Source organism: Idiotropiscis lumnitzeri, chromosome 6 (assembly GCF_059441095.1).
Source record: "Idiotropiscis lumnitzeri isolate Australia: NSW breed Sydney's pygmy pipehorse chromosome 6, RoL_Ilum_1.0, whole genome shotgun sequence".
In the NCBI taxonomy this organism is placed as follows: Eukaryota; Metazoa; Chordata; class Actinopteri; order Syngnathiformes; family Syngnathidae; genus Idiotropiscis; species Idiotropiscis lumnitzeri.
Window position 1 is genome coordinate 4,345,955 of NC_142396.1, and position 21,204 is coordinate 4,367,158.

The following is a 21,204-nucleotide window of genomic DNA, read 5'->3' on the forward strand; positions in this document are numbered from 1 at the left end:
AATCTCAACAAGATGTCAGAGTATGGATGTCAAATTGGTAAGGTTCCACTGTGTTGTAGTTTATGTGCTTTTATCAGGTTACTTTATATAAATGTATACATAATTTATATTCAAATATAAATAACCAGTGCTGCTTTATAATTGGAAAGTACAATTTTTCAATCATCAGCACTTGGATTTGATGTGAATTCAACCCCCCAACCAAACAAAAAACATTTTAAATATGACATGTGCGCAGTTTTGGATGTCCTCTACCGTGACTGAACTCCATACTGTTCCTCACGAGGAAACGGCACCCGTACGTTTATTTTGACAGCAAACCGGATGTTGTTAGGCATCTGTCAACTTGACGTAGTCGGAGACAGGACAACCTGTTGCGGACTGTTCTACTCCGCAGTCTCTGCGCACACGTAGAGAACACAAGCATGAACGCACGGAGCAAGTGATGGACTTCCCTTTAACAAAGTATTCGTAGGCTATTTCTTGTTCGGATTTGCTATCATCTCACACAGGCGGGATTGGAGCTCGGCGCACCTGACAGAAGTGGACGACATTGGGGATTAAAGGCCTGCAAAAGGTGCGTGTCCACGCGTTTTGCCGCGTTTAAATTTCACTTTCGTCAGGTGCTATGGTGACACGTTGGGTATGAATGGGATTCAAAAATGTCCTGTGTATGGATTTACGCAAAAGTGACCTACACAATTTGCGCACCTGAGCCCACGTGGGATATAACGTGTGAATTTAAGTATCCGAGCAGTAACTAATATGATTTTAAAAGTAAATGCTCGTGAGGATGAGCCATTCAGTAAATGGATGGATGGATGTTTTGATCTACATGCTTTCAATTCAATCCACGATGAGGCTGTAGAAGGAGGACGCTTGATCTCTGTGCGTGCGTGTGTGCGCCTGAAACATTAGCGCGGTCCACAGAATTGTGATGTGACCCAAGCTAGAAATGATAATCAATTTCTTGATGAATTGATCGTGAAGAATAGCTTGTCGAGTTGGCTTTGCGGAATTGGATTTTTATTTAATTGTCTCATTTGAAGCATCGGAGTGCACTATTTTGCTGTAAGCATTTTTGATTTGCTGCTGATTTAGTCTCATTTAAGTTTGTGAACTTAGGAAAAGTTTTGAAGTATTTGCAAATTGTTGTTAAAAAGAAAAAAATATGTTTTTTTAATGAAATAAGTGTAAAAAAAGATTGCATGTATTGATTCCTTGTTTTTTTTCTACCATCCATCTTTTTTGATTAACCGTTTTAAACTTTTTTTTCCTTATATATATTATTTTTGCTTAAGTTGTGGCTTTTTTGCCAACTGGTTAAAATGTGGGTTTTGTGTTGACTTAATCACCAGTCTGGCAGTTGCCCTTCTGCTTTTTGACCTCTGAGTGCGCTGCTTTGAGATTGATCGGTATGACACCACATCAGAGAAGTAGTAAGAGCTCCCTGTTGCTTTCTCACATCACGTCATGTCATGAAAGTGCTGCCATCATAAAATGCAACCCCCTGCCATCACTACTTTGTAATAAAATCTTGATAGAGAGCTTGCAAAAACAAACACCAAAAAAAAAAAAATGTCCATCATATTCAGCGGGTGTAACCTTTGCACCCCATTGAAGCATCCTTGGTGTTCATTGCTGGTCTTAAATAAAACACGGCTGCATACTCATGCATGTGTTTTGGGTTTGCCTTTCAGGGTTAAGCCATCATAAAACGTTCCACTTGATTTGAAAACTGGCCTCACTTCAATCTGGGGTATTTAGCCTTTCATACACTTCAAAAGTGTTCGCACATTGGCCTGATATTGAGTGAAAGGGAATGGATTTGGGGCTGGAAATGACACAAGGAAGTGGCAAAACACTAAAGTTGTGTAAAGAGCTATTTTCTTTTTAAATTATTCTTTATAGTTTGACAAAATGTTCCAAGTCCCAAATTACGCTGACCTTTTATGCAGCGTACTAAAAGCGTACGAGTTCCATCAGGCAGCTATATTTCAAACTGTAAATTCTACAAGTTTCACAAGCTGAGGTTCAGCCAATCAACCAGCACATCTGCAACGATAAAACTGTTCCGTTTGCTTCATTAGTGCGCGGGAAGAGTCGAGCCTTCTGACCCGCCTACTTTTGTTCCAGACACACCTCGTCATTGATTCAAATTCTTCCGATTAGTGCCATAATGATTTGTCATGTCTTAGGATTTTTCTTCATCATCTTAGTCATTTCCTACTTCCCCTGTGTCATTTCCTGACAGAAGCTACCGATTCACCAAATCAAAATGCGTTTAAACTTGGACTTGACCAGCGTGTGAATCATTTTTTGTTCGAAAGTCATCATTGCATGCTGTGAAGCCGTCAACATTTGTTTGATGATCTCATGCAGCTGCAGGCTGGGTGCATCGCACATCTGTCTCCGGTCCAACTACGTGGGGAGTCATTAGTCATGTTAGCGCTGAAATTCAGAAATCAGGAATGTCAGTGTGATAATCATCCCTCAATAAAATGTCACTTTTATAAGCCGGAGAGCAGCGCTATCCCCACGTTGCAATCACAGGAAAGTTGGCTCGGAAAATTTCTGATGTTTGATTCAATTTGCTGTCTCCTTTTTGCAAAACATTGTCATGGTGTAGACTGAATTACGTGGCTGATCCATATGGAGCTTTTACGTTTGAGCTTTCGGGATGTTAACAGCTAAATTTGTTCTTTACATTTGATCCATTTCCTACCCCGATATCGATTCATAAAAGCATATATCGAAACTTTTAATAATGGCTTTTTCTCGATAAATTTGCAGGATTTTTTTGCGTGACGCGAGACCTTGTCCTGACGCGGAAATAGCATGTCAAAACAAAATGGCCGAAGCAGACGTATTTATTGATTTGATCAGGTCATGTGGAATAAAATTTACATGATTAATATTGGCTTCCATTCTTATTGTAAATAATATTTTTTCATATAATAATTTTTCAATTTGTACCATTTTGTAAAATGTGAGGTCCTCTGGAAAAACTATTATCACCTCCGCAAAATAGAAAATATTGTGACGATTAATATTATATTCTTACAGGTTGACGTAGGAACGTGCATTTAAGTTTTGTTCGACTCGATAGCCAGGCAGCCACCCCCCGCAGAAAACTGGCTGACGCCATTGCTGCTTTCTGGGCAGGGTGATCGCTAATTAATTCAGAATAGCCAAAGCATGACTAAATTGCTGAAAGGGTGCTTTGAGAATAATTTCTGTAGGTATTTACTGATTTCTCCAGAACAAATTGATAACATTTAAAATCAAAGATAACCTTTTCCCGATTAAAGAGTATATAAAGAGAGTTTTTGAATGAAAAAAATGGGCCATCTCGGCCAGATGCTCTTGATCTGACTTCATTGTGGCCTGCAGCTGAATCTTTCAAGTCTTTAATTATGAACATAATTCACTTTTCAGTATGAGAATATAACCGAGGTTCAGTATCAGAACTCGGACCGACAAATAAAATAATGGTCGACTATTTAAATAATCGAGTCAATGTTTAAGACACTGTTTAATGTATATGATTAAAGTGCTTCGATTACAGCCATTCAACAGTAAATATTTTCAGATTTCCGTCGTTTTTTATGAAAGTCTTTTGTGTTTAAGCATCAGAAGTGTACACCAAATCAGGAGCCTTTTGCATTCAGGAAATAGCTCTTATGGTGAAAAATGTCAGTGAGTGTTGTGTGACATTGCTTCATTGTTTTGTTTGGTTTTGTTTTATCATTACACAATACCAAATAAACTAATTCCCGGTAAATAAACGGTAATCGAAAATTTAAAAAAAGATTTTGCAATACATGTCAATGAAAATTATTTTTCAGATTATTCAATTTATCGGTGGAATAATCGATCGACTAATCCAGCGTTCACCACCTTTATTCTGTGAAAAATCACGGCACATCATTTCGAAAAATGATTCACAAAACATGGATATTCGGGTTAATTATGTACCTTCAGTCATCTCGTGGGAAAACATGTCTTTTTTTTTTTTTACCCGTTACTCTTTGTGTTTGACAGACATACACTAATTTAACAGAAAAGAATTGAAATGTAGAAAATTTTGTCAAAATAATTGACATTGGATACATTTACATGGCACCCCACATGATGTCTTACTCATGTGCCCAAGATATTTTGAACTCCTTTTGAACCAAAAACAGTGGGCTGCGCCCAATAATTCTGTCTGTAAAAGTTAGGAACAGAATTGGTGACAAAGAGCAGCCTTGGCGGATCCGGCTCTCACTGGAAACTAATCCGACGTACTGCCCACAATGCAAACCAAACTCTGACACTGATCATCCAGGGATTGAACCCGTAAAAATAAATAAATTTCTTTTTAACCCCCAAGATTCTTCACCCAACAAGCATGGACGTAGTGTACTAGGAGGTGCCGAACCACAAATATGTGTCCGCCGTACAGTTCTATGATTATTTCCACAGGAAAGGTTCACATGTTGAACATTTCTTGATGACAAGAAAAACTGTTTGCGACCGTTAAAACTTTTGACGGACGTCTTCGCGACTGTTTGTTGCATTGAGTGCTCGAATAAGAATGTGTAATTTATCGGCTCTGTAAATTTCCGTCTATAATGGATAACATTGTGATTGATTTTGCTTCTCACTGTGAACAACTTGTGATTGACTTCAGAACGTGAAGCGTTCCTAAACAGATTTAGAGTTTTATGAGCGTTGCTTGGTTGGCTGGCTTGTCGGTTACTCGACACATTTCTATACATCACACGACACACATTATAAAAATAAAATAAACATTTCCATTACTGATGTGTATGATTTTTTTTTTTTTTTGTCGTCATAAATAAGCTACGAACAACGCTGCCATTCTCTTCAGTTGTCATCACTTTAACAAGAACTAAATAGTAATGAGAATTCAATTCAAATGTCACACATCCTAAATCATCCTTTCGTTTTGGATTCAACGGATAACAGGTGTCATTATTTTTACAGGATTCCGCAGACGCGCGTGTACTTTGTAGTGAGTTTCACACAAATGATCACTGGAAGTACGACTTAAATACGACGTCGGCGAGGGTTACTGATAGACGATAGCATGTTTCCAGTTGACAAATTTGGGTTATGCCGACACCGTAGGAGCAGTCAAATATTTAATGTGTGTTCCGGGTCAGATTTGCCTTTTCTTTTTATTTTGAAAGACAGGCTTTAGGAATGTTATTACAGGCTGTCTAAAAACAACTTCAAGCACCATTTAAGCAGTCTCTCATCTAAAAACGATGTCATTGATGTTTTAATATCATAATAATCCAGACTAGTAAAGTTTTTACGGTCTGCATCAGTGCCAAGCTTTTAATTTGTACATGCAGTTGTCATGTTCAATATCATTTTCTTAATAAAGGAAATTTAAAACAAGTGAACACTTGGAATTAAAATGTGATATGCTAGTTTTCAAAGGCTATTTTTAAAATTTTTTTTTTTTAAATTATTCCTAACGCCAATTAAAGTGCATCTAGAGTTTGAAATAGGAAAATACAGGTCTTGGTCTGACAACGACAACTTGACAGAATCATTTCAGCTCTAGTATAGTTAGTTTCAGATGGTCTCAATTCATGCTTGCTGGGTACATTTAAAAAAAAAAAAAGTAAAAGCGATCTTGTCATTTATAGTACGAAGTTAATTTAGAACGAAAAATAATTGGTGGAAGAGACTACGCAACAATGTCAATCCATATTTAAGCCCTGCTAAGTTTCTCTCAGCCTATCACGGCGACTGTGACAGGCCACGTTAGGACGGTTCTGCGGAATCCCGGAGGTTCGAAGGCGCACTCAGTGACAGCCTGCGGTTTACCACAGATGTCAGTACGTTGCCTCCCTCAAATCGCGCCTTTGCTGTTGCCGGTCCTTCCCTATGGAATGAGCTTCCTTTAAATGTTAGGCAAGCATCCTCTCTGTCCACTTTTAAAAGTCGTTTGGAGACACATTTGTATTTTTATAGCTTTCGACTCAACATGAGACTGTTGCTGTTCTTCTGGTACCTATTATGCGTTTTAACTTCTGTTCTAATTTCCCGTTCATTTATATGACACCATATGGAAAACGCTTTGGAACAGCTCCAACTGTTGTGAAATGTAGACATCAAGTTGTTTTGTATTGTATAATGTTTGTTCATCCCGTGCCCATGCGTTCTCTCACAGCTGTCCTCATTTGTCCATGGTGACCTGAAACGGGCCTGCTCTGATTGCCGGGTGTGTGAACGAGGCGCATGGAGTTCTGTGATCAATTGAGCAGAGATGGGCGCATTTTTCCGCCATCGACCTGGGCACCTTTCCCTCATCGCTTGTCCGTCCTTCTTCAAAAAAAAGTCGTCCTCCATCCCCGTCCATCCTCGTCCTTTTAAATCGCTTCCATTCATACGTTTGATCAGAGAACAGTGGTCTTTCTTTTTAAACTAACCCAACGCAACACGTCCATGGGTTCTAGGCCCAATTAGGGACAATTTCAGGTTCAGATGACGGACACTTAGTATTGTGAAGTCTCAAAGTTCATATTCCAAAAAAGTCTAGTTCTGTGTCAAAGGTCCCAAGCAATATTGGTCATGAAACACATTTTTAACGCATTCACTGCTATTGCCGTCAAAGATCAATTTTCCAGCTTGGCTGGAAGTTCAGATGACGAAAACTTCATTTTAACTTACACATCCCACACTAATATAACAATAATTAGTTATCATTTTCCAATTTGATCACGCTGACCTATTTTTCTTGAATTATGAGGCGACAAAATGTAAGCTTAGTTCTATTTTTTACTTTTTTAACTTTGTATGTACAAAGTGTGTTGAAAATGACCAAAACTAATCAATCTTAATACATCAAAAGCTGAGAAAATTGAACAAAATCAGGTTTTTCTAACCGGCTGATTTTGACGAGGCGCCTGTGGGCCAACTCAACTGCGTGATTTGAACATCTTGAGGTCCCTGAATAAAATTGCAGAGACGTCTAACAGGAAAACTTTTCGTCTTCATTACGGACCAGGAATACTCCAGCGGACTCGATGCGCTGCAGCTCGTTATGTATTTTTAGTGGGAAGATTTGGACCTTGTGCGAGTTTCCTGTTTCCATTTCCAAGCTCCCGAGACGCTATCTGGAGGAAAAATAACCTCATTCTTAAAAATTGTGTGGGCTTTTTGAACAGGTACATTTAATAGCTCGGCGATGACGCGTTTCAAGGTGGAAATGTCATCCCAAGTAGTGACTTTTTTTTAAAGACAAAACAATCTCTCCTCCACCAAGTCTGTGATTCGACAAACGTAATCTGTCCGTCTTTCTCTTTGTTTCTCAATGCTCAGCTCTCCGGCGAGTTATGAAGCTGAGCTCTTTCTCTCCCGCACCATTCATGCGCTCTAGATCAGGGGTGGGCAAGCTTTTTGATTGGCGGGCCACAATGAGTTCTAAAATTGGACAGAGGGGCCCGGACCAGGAACAGATGGATGGAGTGTTTTGAAAAAAACCCCAAAAAAAACATTTAATTTGAAATGAAAGTGAACATTAAACGCAGTATTTTGAAAATAAAACATTAAAAAGGTTTATTCATTTCATTTTTTTCAAGTTTGGCGGGCCGGATTAAAACGTTTAGCGGGCCGCATGTGGCCCCCGGGCCGTAGTTTGCCCACCCTGCTCTAGATGTTCTAGCGAGGCGGTCATGTTAGCCGTCTCTTGTCCAGGTGTTCCAAGTTGTCTTGTCTGTTTGGATTCAGTTCCCTGTTTCATTTCAGTCCTGGTTTGTTCATCGTCCAGTGTCCATTGCTCATGTCATGTCAAGCTGCTTTTTGTTTTGCTGCAAAGTCAAGTCCTGGTCCTTGTTGTTGTTTACTTACTTTGATGTTGTTTCTGTTAATTTAATATTTTGGGGTAAGCCCAGAGCCTTGTTTTCCTTATTGTTTTCTTCTTTTGGACATTAAACACCTTTTGTTTTGCTCGCCTACGCGCTTCCCTGCGTTGGGGTTCTCCACAACAACAAAAAAAAAAAAAAAACGACAGCGCTGATTTGATTCGAAGAGAGTTGCAGCTGTTGTTGTTCAAAAAACTTTTTTAGCACCTTGAAGAAAAGAGGAAAAAGAGCATGTGATATTTGGTCAGCTTGCTTTAGGGCGGAAACAAATTTTCCATTAATTCGGGTGCCTTGATGGGGGAAAAAAAACAAAACAAACAAAAATCTTCTTCAATTACCCGCTTATTTACGTCTACACTGCTAAGAAGTCAAGCTAAGCATAGAAACAATGGTTTATGGTATGGATAATAGTAACACAATAGTAATAAACGCAAATAGTGGATAATAGTAACCACTGCGGTAACACGGCCAGCTTCAAAATAAGCCTTACATTAGCAATTAATTTCTGGACATCATTGCCGAGGTAAGTGGTAAGTTCTTCCTGGCAGCAAGTCTCGGCGTAACCGTTGACTTGACTTACGTTCCAAACTCTTTTTGTGACTGTTTTTCATCACAAACTATTGCTACTGACTTCAACAACATAACGCCGCCCTAAAATAACATCCAAACACCATTTTCACTTTTTAACAAACCAGGCTTAATCACGAGTGTTTTTTTTAGCTGTCCAAATCGTGATATGCACGATTTAAATGTAAGAATAAAATTGAAAAACAATTGGACGTTCATTATTGAACACTTTCCGTGAAGTCAAATTGGGCAATCTCCGGCGAGTGACGTCGTTTCAAGATGGCCGAGTCGCCAGCCAGCTGTTGTACTGCATTGTGGATTGTCCTTCTAATTACTTTTTGCCATTGTTAACGTGTTTTTTTTCACTATTTCGTGTGCCGATGTATCGTTCCTGTTCAGGCCAGCGGTTGTTTGAGTGGCCAAAAGATGAGAACAGGACACGTAAATTGACCAGTCTCTTTCTTTACGCAAAGCGAATGAATGCCACGCCGGAGTCTGTTTTCGTAACCATTTTGCTTATGATAAAGCGTTTACAAAAAGGGAGGTGTGATGACAATTAATTTAATTTAATTTTTTTTTTTTTGGTGAACAGGCCACATCCTCTTGGAAAACTGCCAATCACAATCAATCGTACTGTGAATTCACTTGCGTTTTATCATTTATTAAATATCCCTTATTTATCCCGACAAGTATTATCAAAATATGACAAGAAATAAAGCTAATGTGACAATGTGGGACACCAACCCAAAATGACGTGTGCTCTTAGCGGCAGCGGAATAAATGGACTAATGTTGCGTGTAATTTACAGCTTGGCAAAGGATTGAGTTTCAAACAGTAACGCGAGTTTAATAACCGCAGCCTCGTACCGTTATTTGTTCCAATCTCGTTGATTCTCGTCACCACTCCATGTGCGATCGTTCGGGCACAACATTTTTTGGCATTGTGAGAATCTGACTCATACAACTTACATCATGCCAACAATGTCCTCTTCCTTCAACTTTTCAAACACGTGGATCCCCTCAGATCAGTTTGAAATGTCGCTTTTGAGTTGATTTCTGATTGGCTTGTTGGCTGGTTGTTGTTGAAGTTATGTCACACTTCTGGGTTTGTCACTTGCCTGGATCTCATTTCGGAAAAATTATTACTTAGTTTTATGAAATTACTTCACAGTAGGTCTTTAAGTGGAAATTATTATTTTTGTCTTAAGTACTCACAACCAAGTAGAATTGAGTTTTTTTTTTAATCAGATTATTCAATATAATTCTCTGCAGGATGTCCGGATAAAAAAATATTTGATAGCTGCTGCCCTAGCTTGCTTTAATACGGTCAGGTGGCCACGTAAGTCGTCCGTATGGAATAATGAATGCCATTTGCAGTAACAAATCCAATAATAAATGATCAAAAATGAGTCATTAATTTAATATAAACTGTTTAAGAATAACCATGTGAGGAAAAATTGTAAATTTGTCGACAAGTTCAGATGAGTTCAACCAAAAATAACTGGTCTCCAATTAAACCAGGGTGTCCATATGGAAAAATCAAAGGACGCGAGGGCTGCTTTGAAATCTTTTAACTCTAAACCAATTCATCAGTTAATGTAAAGATATGTGAAGCTAATAGCAATAATAGATTTATTTTTATATATTGTATAGTTGGGGAAAAACAACTAAGTAATAATGCAAAACATCAATGATTTTTCCAAATTTGGGCATGACTGGTCCTTTCGAATGATGACCGAGTGGTTGAAAATAAGCAAGTGAGGGACGAAAACAAACTTCTGTTCTTCCTCAGCCTTGTCACTCAATGTTCAAAGTAGTATAAGTACATCACAAAACAGGTTAATGTAAATGCTACGTCAAATGTTATTTTAGTCCGTGCTGCGAGACGCTAAAAATAAATAGTTTGGGCATCCCGGAAATAATCTAAATTGAGAATCGTTTGGAACTGGAATCAAAACAAGCAACCGAAATTAGAATCGGTGACATTCAGATGATGCCCAAGGACTGTGTTTTGTTGTCGGTCATTTGCAACCCTGACAGTGACTCCAAAATAAAAAAATATAAATAAAATACTGTGCTACATAATGACATTTAATATGCCCATTGGCTGTGCAAATGTTGATATTTCATGCAGCAGTCTAGAGTGCAACACGTGCTTGAAACAAACAGAGCGAGTGTATAAAAAACGGCGGCGCTAAAGTTAAAAAAAAAACTAATTGGCTGGTGGAAATCCTGTTATCACATAAGTTAATTCAGAACCCTGTTTACTGCCATCCCTTTGTTCTTTTCACCCTCATGTTTTGTTTTCTTCTTCTTTTTGTGTGGCCTGGTCCATCAGTTGGCTTCATAGCGTCTTGTTTTGATGTGCTATTAACCTATTTTCAACAAGACTGCAAGTTGGGGGCTCGCCGATGCCCCACGTGTCGTGGCAATGCCTTTTTAGCATCGTGTCAGTAATATCGACCAATATCAGCTGTTTGTCGGAGGTGGGGGCCACCTGTCAGTGCCGCTCAGGGGTGGGGGAGTGAAGGGGGGTGGGCGTTTGTCTCGAGCAATTTGCAAATGAAAGAATGTCAGGAAACGCCGTGGGTGGCGTCAACAGATCAACAACTGTACAGCATTTTTTTTGCTGTGTCTGATACTGAGGCACAGCTAATTAATACTCACCCCTCAGATTTGCCTTAATTGCGTCTAGGTTGAATTAATCATCAATTTCTGACAATACATAAAATGTTATTGATTATGCCCATTTCTAATACTCTATACATAATAGTCGTTCAGATGAGGGGTGTATTTTCCACTTCTGATCCGATACCAACATCGTGGCCCTAGAGGAATTCCGATATCCGATATCATATGATATGAGCATGCTGTGATACATTTTTTAGTATAAGAAGAGACTTGATCAAGTTATCCTGTTAAACCAAATAACAAGAGTGAGCAACGGTAGTTATGAGAATATATGACCCATTTATTCCAAACATGGCGTGTATCTGACTATTAAATGGATAAATACATACATACAGTTACTAGTTACCTGTTAAAAATTCACTTAGCAAAGTATTCAAAGTGCCGAATATTAATGTGACTTCAATACATTTCGTTACTTTTGGATCACTCTAATACTAGATATGTTGAAAAAAAAAATCAATGTTGTTTATTTCTATATATTTCTCTTTTTTTCTCTTATGACTGTAAAATGGTTTTGGAATGCCGGATAAAGCCTGAGCACCCACAATTCAAATGCAAAGTACAAAAAATGTGAAGTCGACAAACTGATGGCCATTTGTGCACCGTACAGCAGAGACAGACAGACAACTTCATCCGGTGAGGCAAAGTAGATTTGGTAGCTTCGTCAAGTTTTTCAAACATTTCCACGTAACTAGTTTGTAAATTTGTAAAGGGTTGAGAAGAGACGTTTGCTTCACGGCGTTTAAATAGCAAAGCTGTGGGCAATTTGTAACGGGAATTAGTAAACGATTTACTTATAAGTTGCGGGCGTAGCACTAGCATGCTAGCGGTTCGCGATCCTCCATCATAACAAGCAGTCCGGATGATTTTGACAGTTGACAGATTTCTTTGTGAATGTTATTTAAAATGAATAAGTCCTACAGTGAATACTATCCAAAACAGTCGCCACCTACGTATTCATTTTTTAACCACAAACTTCAATATTTTTTAATAAATATGTTGACTCCCAGACTGTCTTCACTCGCTCGTTGTTTCGATCACGTGGGTTTTGCACGCTCGCTCTAGACGCTGCTGGATACAAGAACACGAACGGATTCTCGAATGGACTGCTTATCTTTGTGTGCTAATATCGGACATTTTGGGTGTTGTCTGCTAAAATCCACTACATGTATTTTTTTTTTGGGGGGGGGCGGCGGCTGATATCAAAATCTGATCCGATACACAAAAACGGATCGGGTCACCCCTAGCTGATTATGACTTTTTTTGTTTTAATAAACTCATGCTGATTATAGCTGCATTCAAGTTGATGATTTGCATCTTCTCTTTTTTCCTAATTACATTTCCTATTTTCTTCCCCCAGATTTCCCACAGCCAAGGAAGCACAAGAGGCAAACCAAAATGACTTGTTGCTGTCAGCATGTACCAAAATTGCAATGAAGACTTGATGTCTGACCACTCATGTTTGGCAAGCTGAACATCCCCCGAAGAGGAGCGTGACACAGCAGTTTGCCCCGACCTGCCCTGCGTGTGTGGACACACGTATACATATACATATATTTATATATGTGCTACAAATATATCAACACACGCACGTTGTGCTGAATTCAAAGCACCCTGGAGCTGAGGAATTAAAACCAAGAGTATGGTCCAACGTTCCACCTCAGTCCGCCTGTTGGGAGCCCTCTTGGGTAAGATGCATGAGAAACTCCTAATAAGATTAGCTCGTGTTTCGACAAAAATGAGAAACATGTTTCATGCTTGAGAGTGATACCATATATGATGTTATGCGATACGGTGCTGCTAAAGGCTGCATCACAGTAGGGGAAAGGTCCGTTATAATCCAACGAAAAATTAACCTTTGGCATCCACTTTAATGTTGTTTACATTTTGTGAAACTATTTATTCTGGAGCTTTCGTATGCTATATGGAAGTGTACGCTATTGCAGTTTGTGTATTACACCAGAAGTCCCAACCACTCAGGCCGCGGCGGTTCACGCGGATGGGGGAAAAAAAAAAACATAGTTGACGCATGTCAGGAAGCTAATCGTTTGGGTTACCTTATGGGTTTTTTTAGCTAGCGAAACGGGTAACGACAACATGTGTGAAGCCCGCTCGGCACACTAAGTGGCCCCTCAAAGTCGTCCCATTCAAATGACCTTCATTAATTGACCTTTTCTAACCACAGCATGCATGGCATCAGAAAATTTTGTGTGACCACAGCTCAGGAAGCTTGAAAGGATATTTCATGGCGTCAAGTGTTTTTTTTTTTTTTGGCTTTTTGCTTCATTTACTCTAATCCCTCTGTGAACGACGATTTTCTGCAAGACATTTATTAGAGGAACTCTTTGGTTTAATTGTGACACTTTGGTTTTCGTTTTCCCCTTCCTGTTTAAATGTTCTGTGCCGCTTACAAATCTGCTTTTCAGTTGGTGTATTTTTTTTTTTTTAATTTGCTCAGAAATGCTCTCTGCACACTTTTGTTTGATGATGCTCAAGCTTATCATAACAAACAAATTACCTTTCAAATTCAATATCATTTGTCACCAAAAAAGTGAAATGAAAATAAGAACTTAAAAGGTGTCATTGTGTTGCTTCTACTGCTTTCAAAAGTCATTGTACTTTCTTCAAATAGCAACATTACTCTTGCGCCATATGCTTGACATATTCTTTATGTTAACAGAAATATGCTTACATGAGAAGCTGTATCAAACAAAGAGAGAGTTTTCTTTCACTATATCAAATTCCATTTCAATGTATAACACATGGTCACTTTGGCTTACACATTTCAATGACTCCCACATGTCAAGTATCTGTTTTTGGAAAATTGCAGTCCAGCAATTTCATGTTACAGTTAATCCTCTGACTGGAGCGTCATGGCCTTGTGTCCATAACATACCATTTTTGAATATTTTGGAGTATTTATCAGGACCTCTTCTGCGCGTGAAAGATCCACAGGCGGTCATGGTTGAGTTACCCTGTTGATATTGTTGTTAAACAGCTAAGATTTTAAATCTATAATAACCTCATGTGGCAGTGCTTCTCAATTATTTTCTGTCCCCAAGGAGAGCAAGGAGGCTCGGAGAGCACCACTGCCAACTACTGGAGTGGTTGTGCAATTACACTTTATTGTATAATATATAACATTCATTGTTTGGCGTAAATACTAGCCGTAACGAGTGGACTGCGGTGCGTCTCTAATTGAAGTGTGTCAAAAACATTGTCTCTGTCTTCCAATTGTTTTTGTTAATTTTGAAACTGAGAAATCTTCAACAGCGTTATTTTTTTTTTGTTTGTTTGTTTTTTTTAACATCCGGTGCAACTAGTTTTAGGGGCGTATCTAGTTGTCACCGTGGTAATGAACTAGCCACAAATTGAGGGTAGCCATCATTAACAGAAACTACGCCCTTCACGGCGATAATGTCCCTTTACAAAGATACATCAACATTAATATCACCGCAAAGGAGCCGTGAAGGACCCGAGACGGGGTCAAATTAACCCAGTGGGCATCTTCAGGCACAGTCCATGTGACAATGATTACGACACGGTGCGTGTTTCAATTTGAAAAGCTCCCACAATTTTCTGGACTTATTATTCTTTGCGCTCTGTCAACCGTGTGTCAAATAAACTTTGGAATGTATTTATATGAGGCAAAGATGAAAATGCCAATGTAGCTCATGTTTGAAATTTTTGAAAGCAGCGTCTAAATTTGCTGTGAACGTGAATGTAAAGCTCCACTTCCAACTGAAGAAGCCTCAAAGCAAAATGTTTTGTGTTCTTTTGGTGATGAGCAGTTTGTGACAAACTTAATAGTATTAAGGCCGGAAAATTCTTTTTCTTGTTTTATTTTTTTTTTTTTAAACACAATTTCCCGCATGCATTTTCAAGACCTCTCCTTGTTTTTTTTTTTTACAAGATATTAGCCTGACTTGGATTCAGGTATTTTTTTTTTGTAAGATAAGGCTGCTATTTTGCCACCCTCAAGCTTGAATAGTCACCAAAACTCTTTATTCGAAGCTTAGTGGCTCATTCTTTGTCCCAACTCTGAAACTCATATCTACAAAAATGACAAAAATCTTTCTCCTTTATAGTCCTGAGCTTGAGTCACACTTGCTGAAATAAGATCTTAGATTTAACTTAGCTTGATTTATTTATTTTTTATTTTTTTTATTTTATTTTTTTTAAGGGGGCGGCACGGTGGTTGACGGGTTAGCACAATCGCCTCACACTACAGAGGTGCAGGGTTCAATTCCGGCTCCGGCCTTCCTGTGAGGAGTTGACATGTTCTCTACGTGGCAGTGTGGGTTTTCTCTGGGTACTCTGGTTTGCTCCCACATTCCAAAAACACGCATGGCAGGTTGATTGGACACTGTAAATTGGCCCGAGGTGTGAGTGTGAGCGCGGATGGTTGTTTGTCTTTGTGTGCTTTCTGCGCCCTTGTATGTGGTTGTGCCGCGAGACATGTAACAGGTTTCTGGCTGCTCTCTGTGTCTATACGATCGAACCACACCCCCTTTGCAAGCTACTGGTCGTTCGCAATCGACGCACTGGGCATCCCTGTCTTAAAGCCCCCCCAGCTTGTGCGTTCATGCATTACTATTTAATTATATCGTATCGCAGCCCAAAAAGAGAGCACATAAACATCCAATCCACACACGAGCTGAGTTTTAAACAAACAAATATATATTTCATGACATATTAGAATTTAAAGTTGAGTGTAAATGCATAACCTTGCTTTTTTTTTTTAATTGAAATAAAGGGGACGCCAAAGTCGGTATATAGTTACTAGAAAAATAACAAGCTCTTTATTATTTGCTTTCTTTATTTACTTGCGGACTGAGAAGACACCCTGAGTTGACACTGTACTTTGTGGTTTTCTATTTGATTCGACCTATTTGTGGCCTAGATTCGTTTTTCATGTGGGTATTTAATGTCATTGTTACTTTACTACTTTGTCATCATTTTATTGTCAATGAGCTATAAATGACGTTAATAAATGACGACCCAAACTGCATAGACGTAGGTACTCATAATTTTCGGCAAAAAGGGCTCTTTGATATTTGTTGTACTTGAGGACGAAGATTGTGAAATTGAGCCAGCCAAGCGCTTGTACTGTAGACTCTTTGTGTAGAACTGCATTAGGGCGATTTGCTTGATGGAGCTCGTCATGAGGACGCGCGCATGTAAACACATGATTTCCAGGAGGGTCTTCAGTCAACAGTTGGTTTGCTGTACAAATGAACAAGAAAAACACATCATGCTGAATTTGTACACCTGTGTGCAGTCGGCAGTGACGGGAAAAAGTTTTCCTTCAGACAGATGCTAAGATTTTCAGATTTGCGACTCGCATCATTTGTGCGTGACGAGCCGAGCCTTACATCCGACACTTCAGAATCATCCACACAATCAGATTTCTAACATTCAATTCGTCATTGTCAGGAAATTACATCATAAATAAGTGCAAGAGGGTTTCAAGAGGTTTTCAAGCCAACCTTTTATGACCAGCTGTAGCAAGGTTGAATTTGCTAAATATTAATACTCACTCACAGCAGAGTAGCTTTCTGTTGATGATAAAGAAAAGTTGAGCTTGTTCACTTGATCATCCAGTTAAAACAACTTTAACTTAAATCCACTACCAGCCAAGTAAAAAAAAAGACGTATTTAGCCGTCAATGGTAGGGAATAAGTTAATTACTATTACCCCCTTATAAAAGCCCACTTTCGTCTCCTGTAAGGTCCTTAAAGGATGCACTCAGGAAGAGGATTTGTTTCACCACACTTTACAACCTAATACAATTAGTTTCACTCGACAGAAGCACCAGGTCGTACCATCCCAATTTTGCACAATTTTCTCTTTTTTTTACGTTACTTGTCCCTGCTCACTGACAGCAATTCTGAGTCTTCTACTTAGTGAGGAAGTGAGGAACATAATGTGATTTATTCACATTTGTGGCTTTGTGTTTCCTGTCATCTTAATTATTTAACAATTAAAATTGTGGACGCTAAATGACAATTTCCACTAACTCTAATATTATCTTTATTTGAAAACATCTTTATCAAGTACAGCTGCTTCCTTAATTCCTCTACAGTTGTGTTCCAAATCATAGTTTTTTTTAAAAGGAACCTTGAATCTGGTTTCCGCATGCCCACAGCAGTGAAGCTATTTTCCCAGCCCCCAAAAAAAAGCCACTGCCATCTGTGGAGTCCCTCAAGGTTCAATCCTTGGACCCTACTATTTATCGTTTGCTGCCTCTCGGTTGCGTCCTCAGCAGGCATGGAATATCCCTCCATTGCTTTTCTGATGACACTTAACTATGGTTTAGAACAGACCCGAGATCCACCTCTACCCATTTCCCATCCTCCTCACTCCCACTCCCGTCTCTCTCCAACTGCGTGGAGCAGATAAATCTGTGGATGAGCCAAAATGTCACCCTGACGAACAGCTCTAAAACGGAAGCTTTCCTCACGCACACCACCCCCCCACCACCACCACCACCAGGTCCCACCATTTCTTTTTCCTGTCAAGACGGGCCCCTCTCAACCTCAGTAAACAATCTTGTTGTCAACTTGACCATTTGTATTCACATCAAACATCTGTACAAAACATGTTTCTTCCATCTCAGGAACATTTCCAAGGTCTTTCTGTCTGTTGCTGATGCTGCAAAACTCATCCCGTCCTTTGTATCCTCCATGCTTGATTATTGCAATAGTCCAAGTTGAAAGGTTTTCATATTCAAAATTAAGCACCACCCTCGGCATAATCTTTTCATACAAGTAACATTGTTTAATTCAGCATTATTGGCTTTAAAGAAACGGCAAGGATGCCATGTTGTCTGTTCTTGACTTCGGTAATTTGAAAGAGTTGGCTCCACACCCTAAATATTTTCATTTCAAAGAAGATTCTGAATCTCTGTGTGAGTCGGAATATTTTTTCTTATTTTAAACACTGGTAGGAAAGCGTTTAATTTAACCTGAGCCAAGTCATGCGGATCTTTGCCCAAATTCCTTTCAGAGAGAAAGAGATAATGGTTTTAAAGATTGGCGGATGTCCTCGTTTTCTCTGAAATTGGATTTATTTCATTTTGAAGATTTATTAATTGAATTTAACGGAGTACGGTGCCTGCGTGGGTTTCCTCCCGCTACTCCGGTTTCCTCCCACATTCCTAAAACACGCATGGCACGTTGATTGGACACTCTCAATTGGCCCGAGGTGTGATTGTGAGCGCGGATGGTTGTTCATCTAGATGTGCCCTGTGATTGGCTGGCAACCAATTCAGGGTGTCCCCCGCCTACTGTCCAAAGACAGCTGGGATAGGCTCCAGCACCTCCGTGACCCTCGTGAGGAGAAGCAGTCCAGATAATGGATGGATGGATGTATCCTCTGCTTATACAATTACTGCCGCACATTTGTATGATTATGGGTGGTCTGTTGAGAAACAGAGCAAGAGACTCAGATTTGCTGGTAATTGCGAACTCTGACTTCCACATCTGCTTTCTTTGACATGCATCAGTAAAAATAATCCCTGCTTGTCTTCCTTAAAGCAGACAAAAATGTCTGTTGGGATTTGTGATGCTCCTCTAACATTTGCACAACATGTTTTGGAAGACTAAATTCTAATTTGTGTCAACAGCACGACTTTTTTCCGTAACACTCTGTCCTTGTATTGAGAGCCCCTGAAGTTTTGCACCCAAAATGCAATCCTGTCTCCCTAAATACTGACAAGGACAAACAATCACCAAGCCACAATTTTAAGACAACATAACCGCCATTTGGTCCTGTGAATTCAAGTCTCTCTGAGAGTTAAAAAAAAAATGTGAATGCTCAGTCAACGAGCAGGTTAGTCAAGTTTTTATATTTTTGTCGACTCAACGGGTGGTTTGCACCGTTGTGGGCGTGAACACAGCCGACTCCTCTCAATGCCTTTAAAGTCGGCATGCGTGAGGTGCACAATCTTTGACATGGCAAGAGCAGGAACTGATTTGTTGGAATCCATGCAGGAGATCAAAGCGTGCATGCTTGGCACATCTTGCTTTTCGTGCCAACGCCAGCCTCCTTGCGCCTCTTTGGGAATTTGGAAGACTGTTCTGTGACCAGTCTCTTACGTGTTCCGGTCTGGGAGGATTCGCTGGATTGCTTTGACGATCTAAAATCGCATTGTCTGAGATCGCAATTTCGATCCCAAAACGATAAATCGTTCACACTACATATCTCAAGTGTCTCATTGCATCTTTGCAAATGTTTATGGACAAGTAGCCTACAGTAATATGATGGACACCATATCTGAATCCCTCTGAGCGTTTGATGATTCCATGACAGTAATTGACAGTTAGGTGAAATTAGAAGTTGACTAACGAAGGAACCGTGAAAGTGTTGCTATAATTGGACAACTATTTTTTTTTACAGCATTGTAGGGTAGAGATGTATAGTTGCTTTATACATGCAAAAAAGTGAGTGCAGCGTGTGACGCCAAACTTTGGTAACTGCTCTTCCTGTAAAATCTTATTTTACTTTTTTTTTTTTTTTTTAAGATAGCCATAATGACAGAACATATTCATTGTGCTTGCACGATTCCAAAATGGATGACGCATTTGAGGCCACTGACTATTTACAGCACTAAACCGTGCGGGTTATTTGGGGCAAAAGCACAAAGTGATCTTGGCCATTTTTATGGTCCTGACTCCTCAATGGGAAAGGAATTTACTTGTGAAACATGTGTGAACAGTTTCATGAGAGATGAGAGCTTTTGCTAGTGAGCTGTATTGTTTCCGCAGAACGAATGCAAAGACTGTTGAGCCAAATAATCATTTAGTTTTAAGAATGTCATGTTATGTTCCAAGAAATGTGCCAAAACTATGGAGAAAAACGTACCTTGCAGGACTTTTTATCCAATACACATCTTCAGTTTCACTTTTTTTCTCTTCTATATTTATATAGTGTGTTGGCTTTATGAGCACAAACCACAATTAGCGGTTTTAGCACTCGCAAAACATTAGCAGGGCAAATTCCTTTCTTCCATCCACTGTGCAGGAAATAAGATTGTTGTTAACATAAGGCCCACACTTGGTGTTAAATAGTTGCAAGAAATGTCGGATCGTAGTAAACGAAGAGCCACAGTAGTCGAAGCACTTTTCAGCTGTTTATTTCTTTATCACTGAGAGAAGAGTAACACATAAACACAATGAGCAGACTGAGACAAAAGCCGCTGTCCACCATGGCTCTTGCTTAGACAGAACCCTACTCACTGTTGTCAGAAAACTTCTCATCCCTTAAATAATAATAATGCATCAGTTTTATAGAGCACTTTAAACACAGCTGTGTAAATTGTATCAATATTACGCTTGCAAGTGTAAATGGCTTTGAAGCGTTTGGGAAGGGTAAAACTATAGGAGAGCTTTTTTGTTTACCTATTACCGGTCGGTCCATGATACACGGGCTAACAGTGTACTGCTAATCTGTTCAGGTTTGCACGGAACTATCACAAGTTAATTACAGAGCCCGTATGGAAACAGACTACCATTCACACGTCACGGAGAGGGAATTTAACCCACATTGCATTCACAGATGTCAGACAGGTGGGAGACTGCAAGATCGGGTCCTCCGAATATAATTTAGAAACAAAAAAACAAAAACATTTATACAGAAATTGATTAGCTAAGAAAGAGCCTACATTCTTGTCTTTCTCTGTTGTTTTCAATTTTCATTTCCTACTTTTGAGGTGCAACAATTAATTGACAACTAATTTATTATCTAATTAATGGCTGATTATTTAGCTCATCAAGTCCTTCGAAATTGCCGCCTTTCAACAGTAAATATTGTCTGATAATGATTATAACTTTATTTTTTTCAAAATAAAAAAAATTGGAAACATGCGTCGACTTTTGAAAACAATGATCAACAGTTTTTTTGAAACGTTATCGACCAAACCAGGTAATGTCCAGTTTTTGAATGTGATTAAAAAACTAAATTTATTTTTTTTTTTGCCTGATTTATCGATTGTTAAAATAAAACGTTGCAGCCCCAGTCTAATTTTAATTCATATCCGCTCTGAAAGCTTCAACATATGT

General features: G+C 39.2%; 1 protein-coding gene across 1 annotated transcript in view; it reads left to right on the top strand.

Annotated features, from left to right (window-relative positions):
- Positions 1-432: 432 nt before the first annotated feature.
- The window catches only part of il34 (interleukin 34), a 38,373-nt gene continuing 17,601 nt past the window's right edge, over positions 433-21,204 (top strand). Inside the window, exons 1-2 of the mRNA XM_088299557.1 lie at positions 433-577; positions 12,504-12,831. Coding sequence (XP_088155683.1) covers positions 12,786-12,831 — 46 coding nt within the window. The 5' untranslated portion in view covers positions 433-577; positions 12,504-12,785. The remainder of the gene's footprint in view (positions 578-12,503; positions 12,832-21,204) is intronic.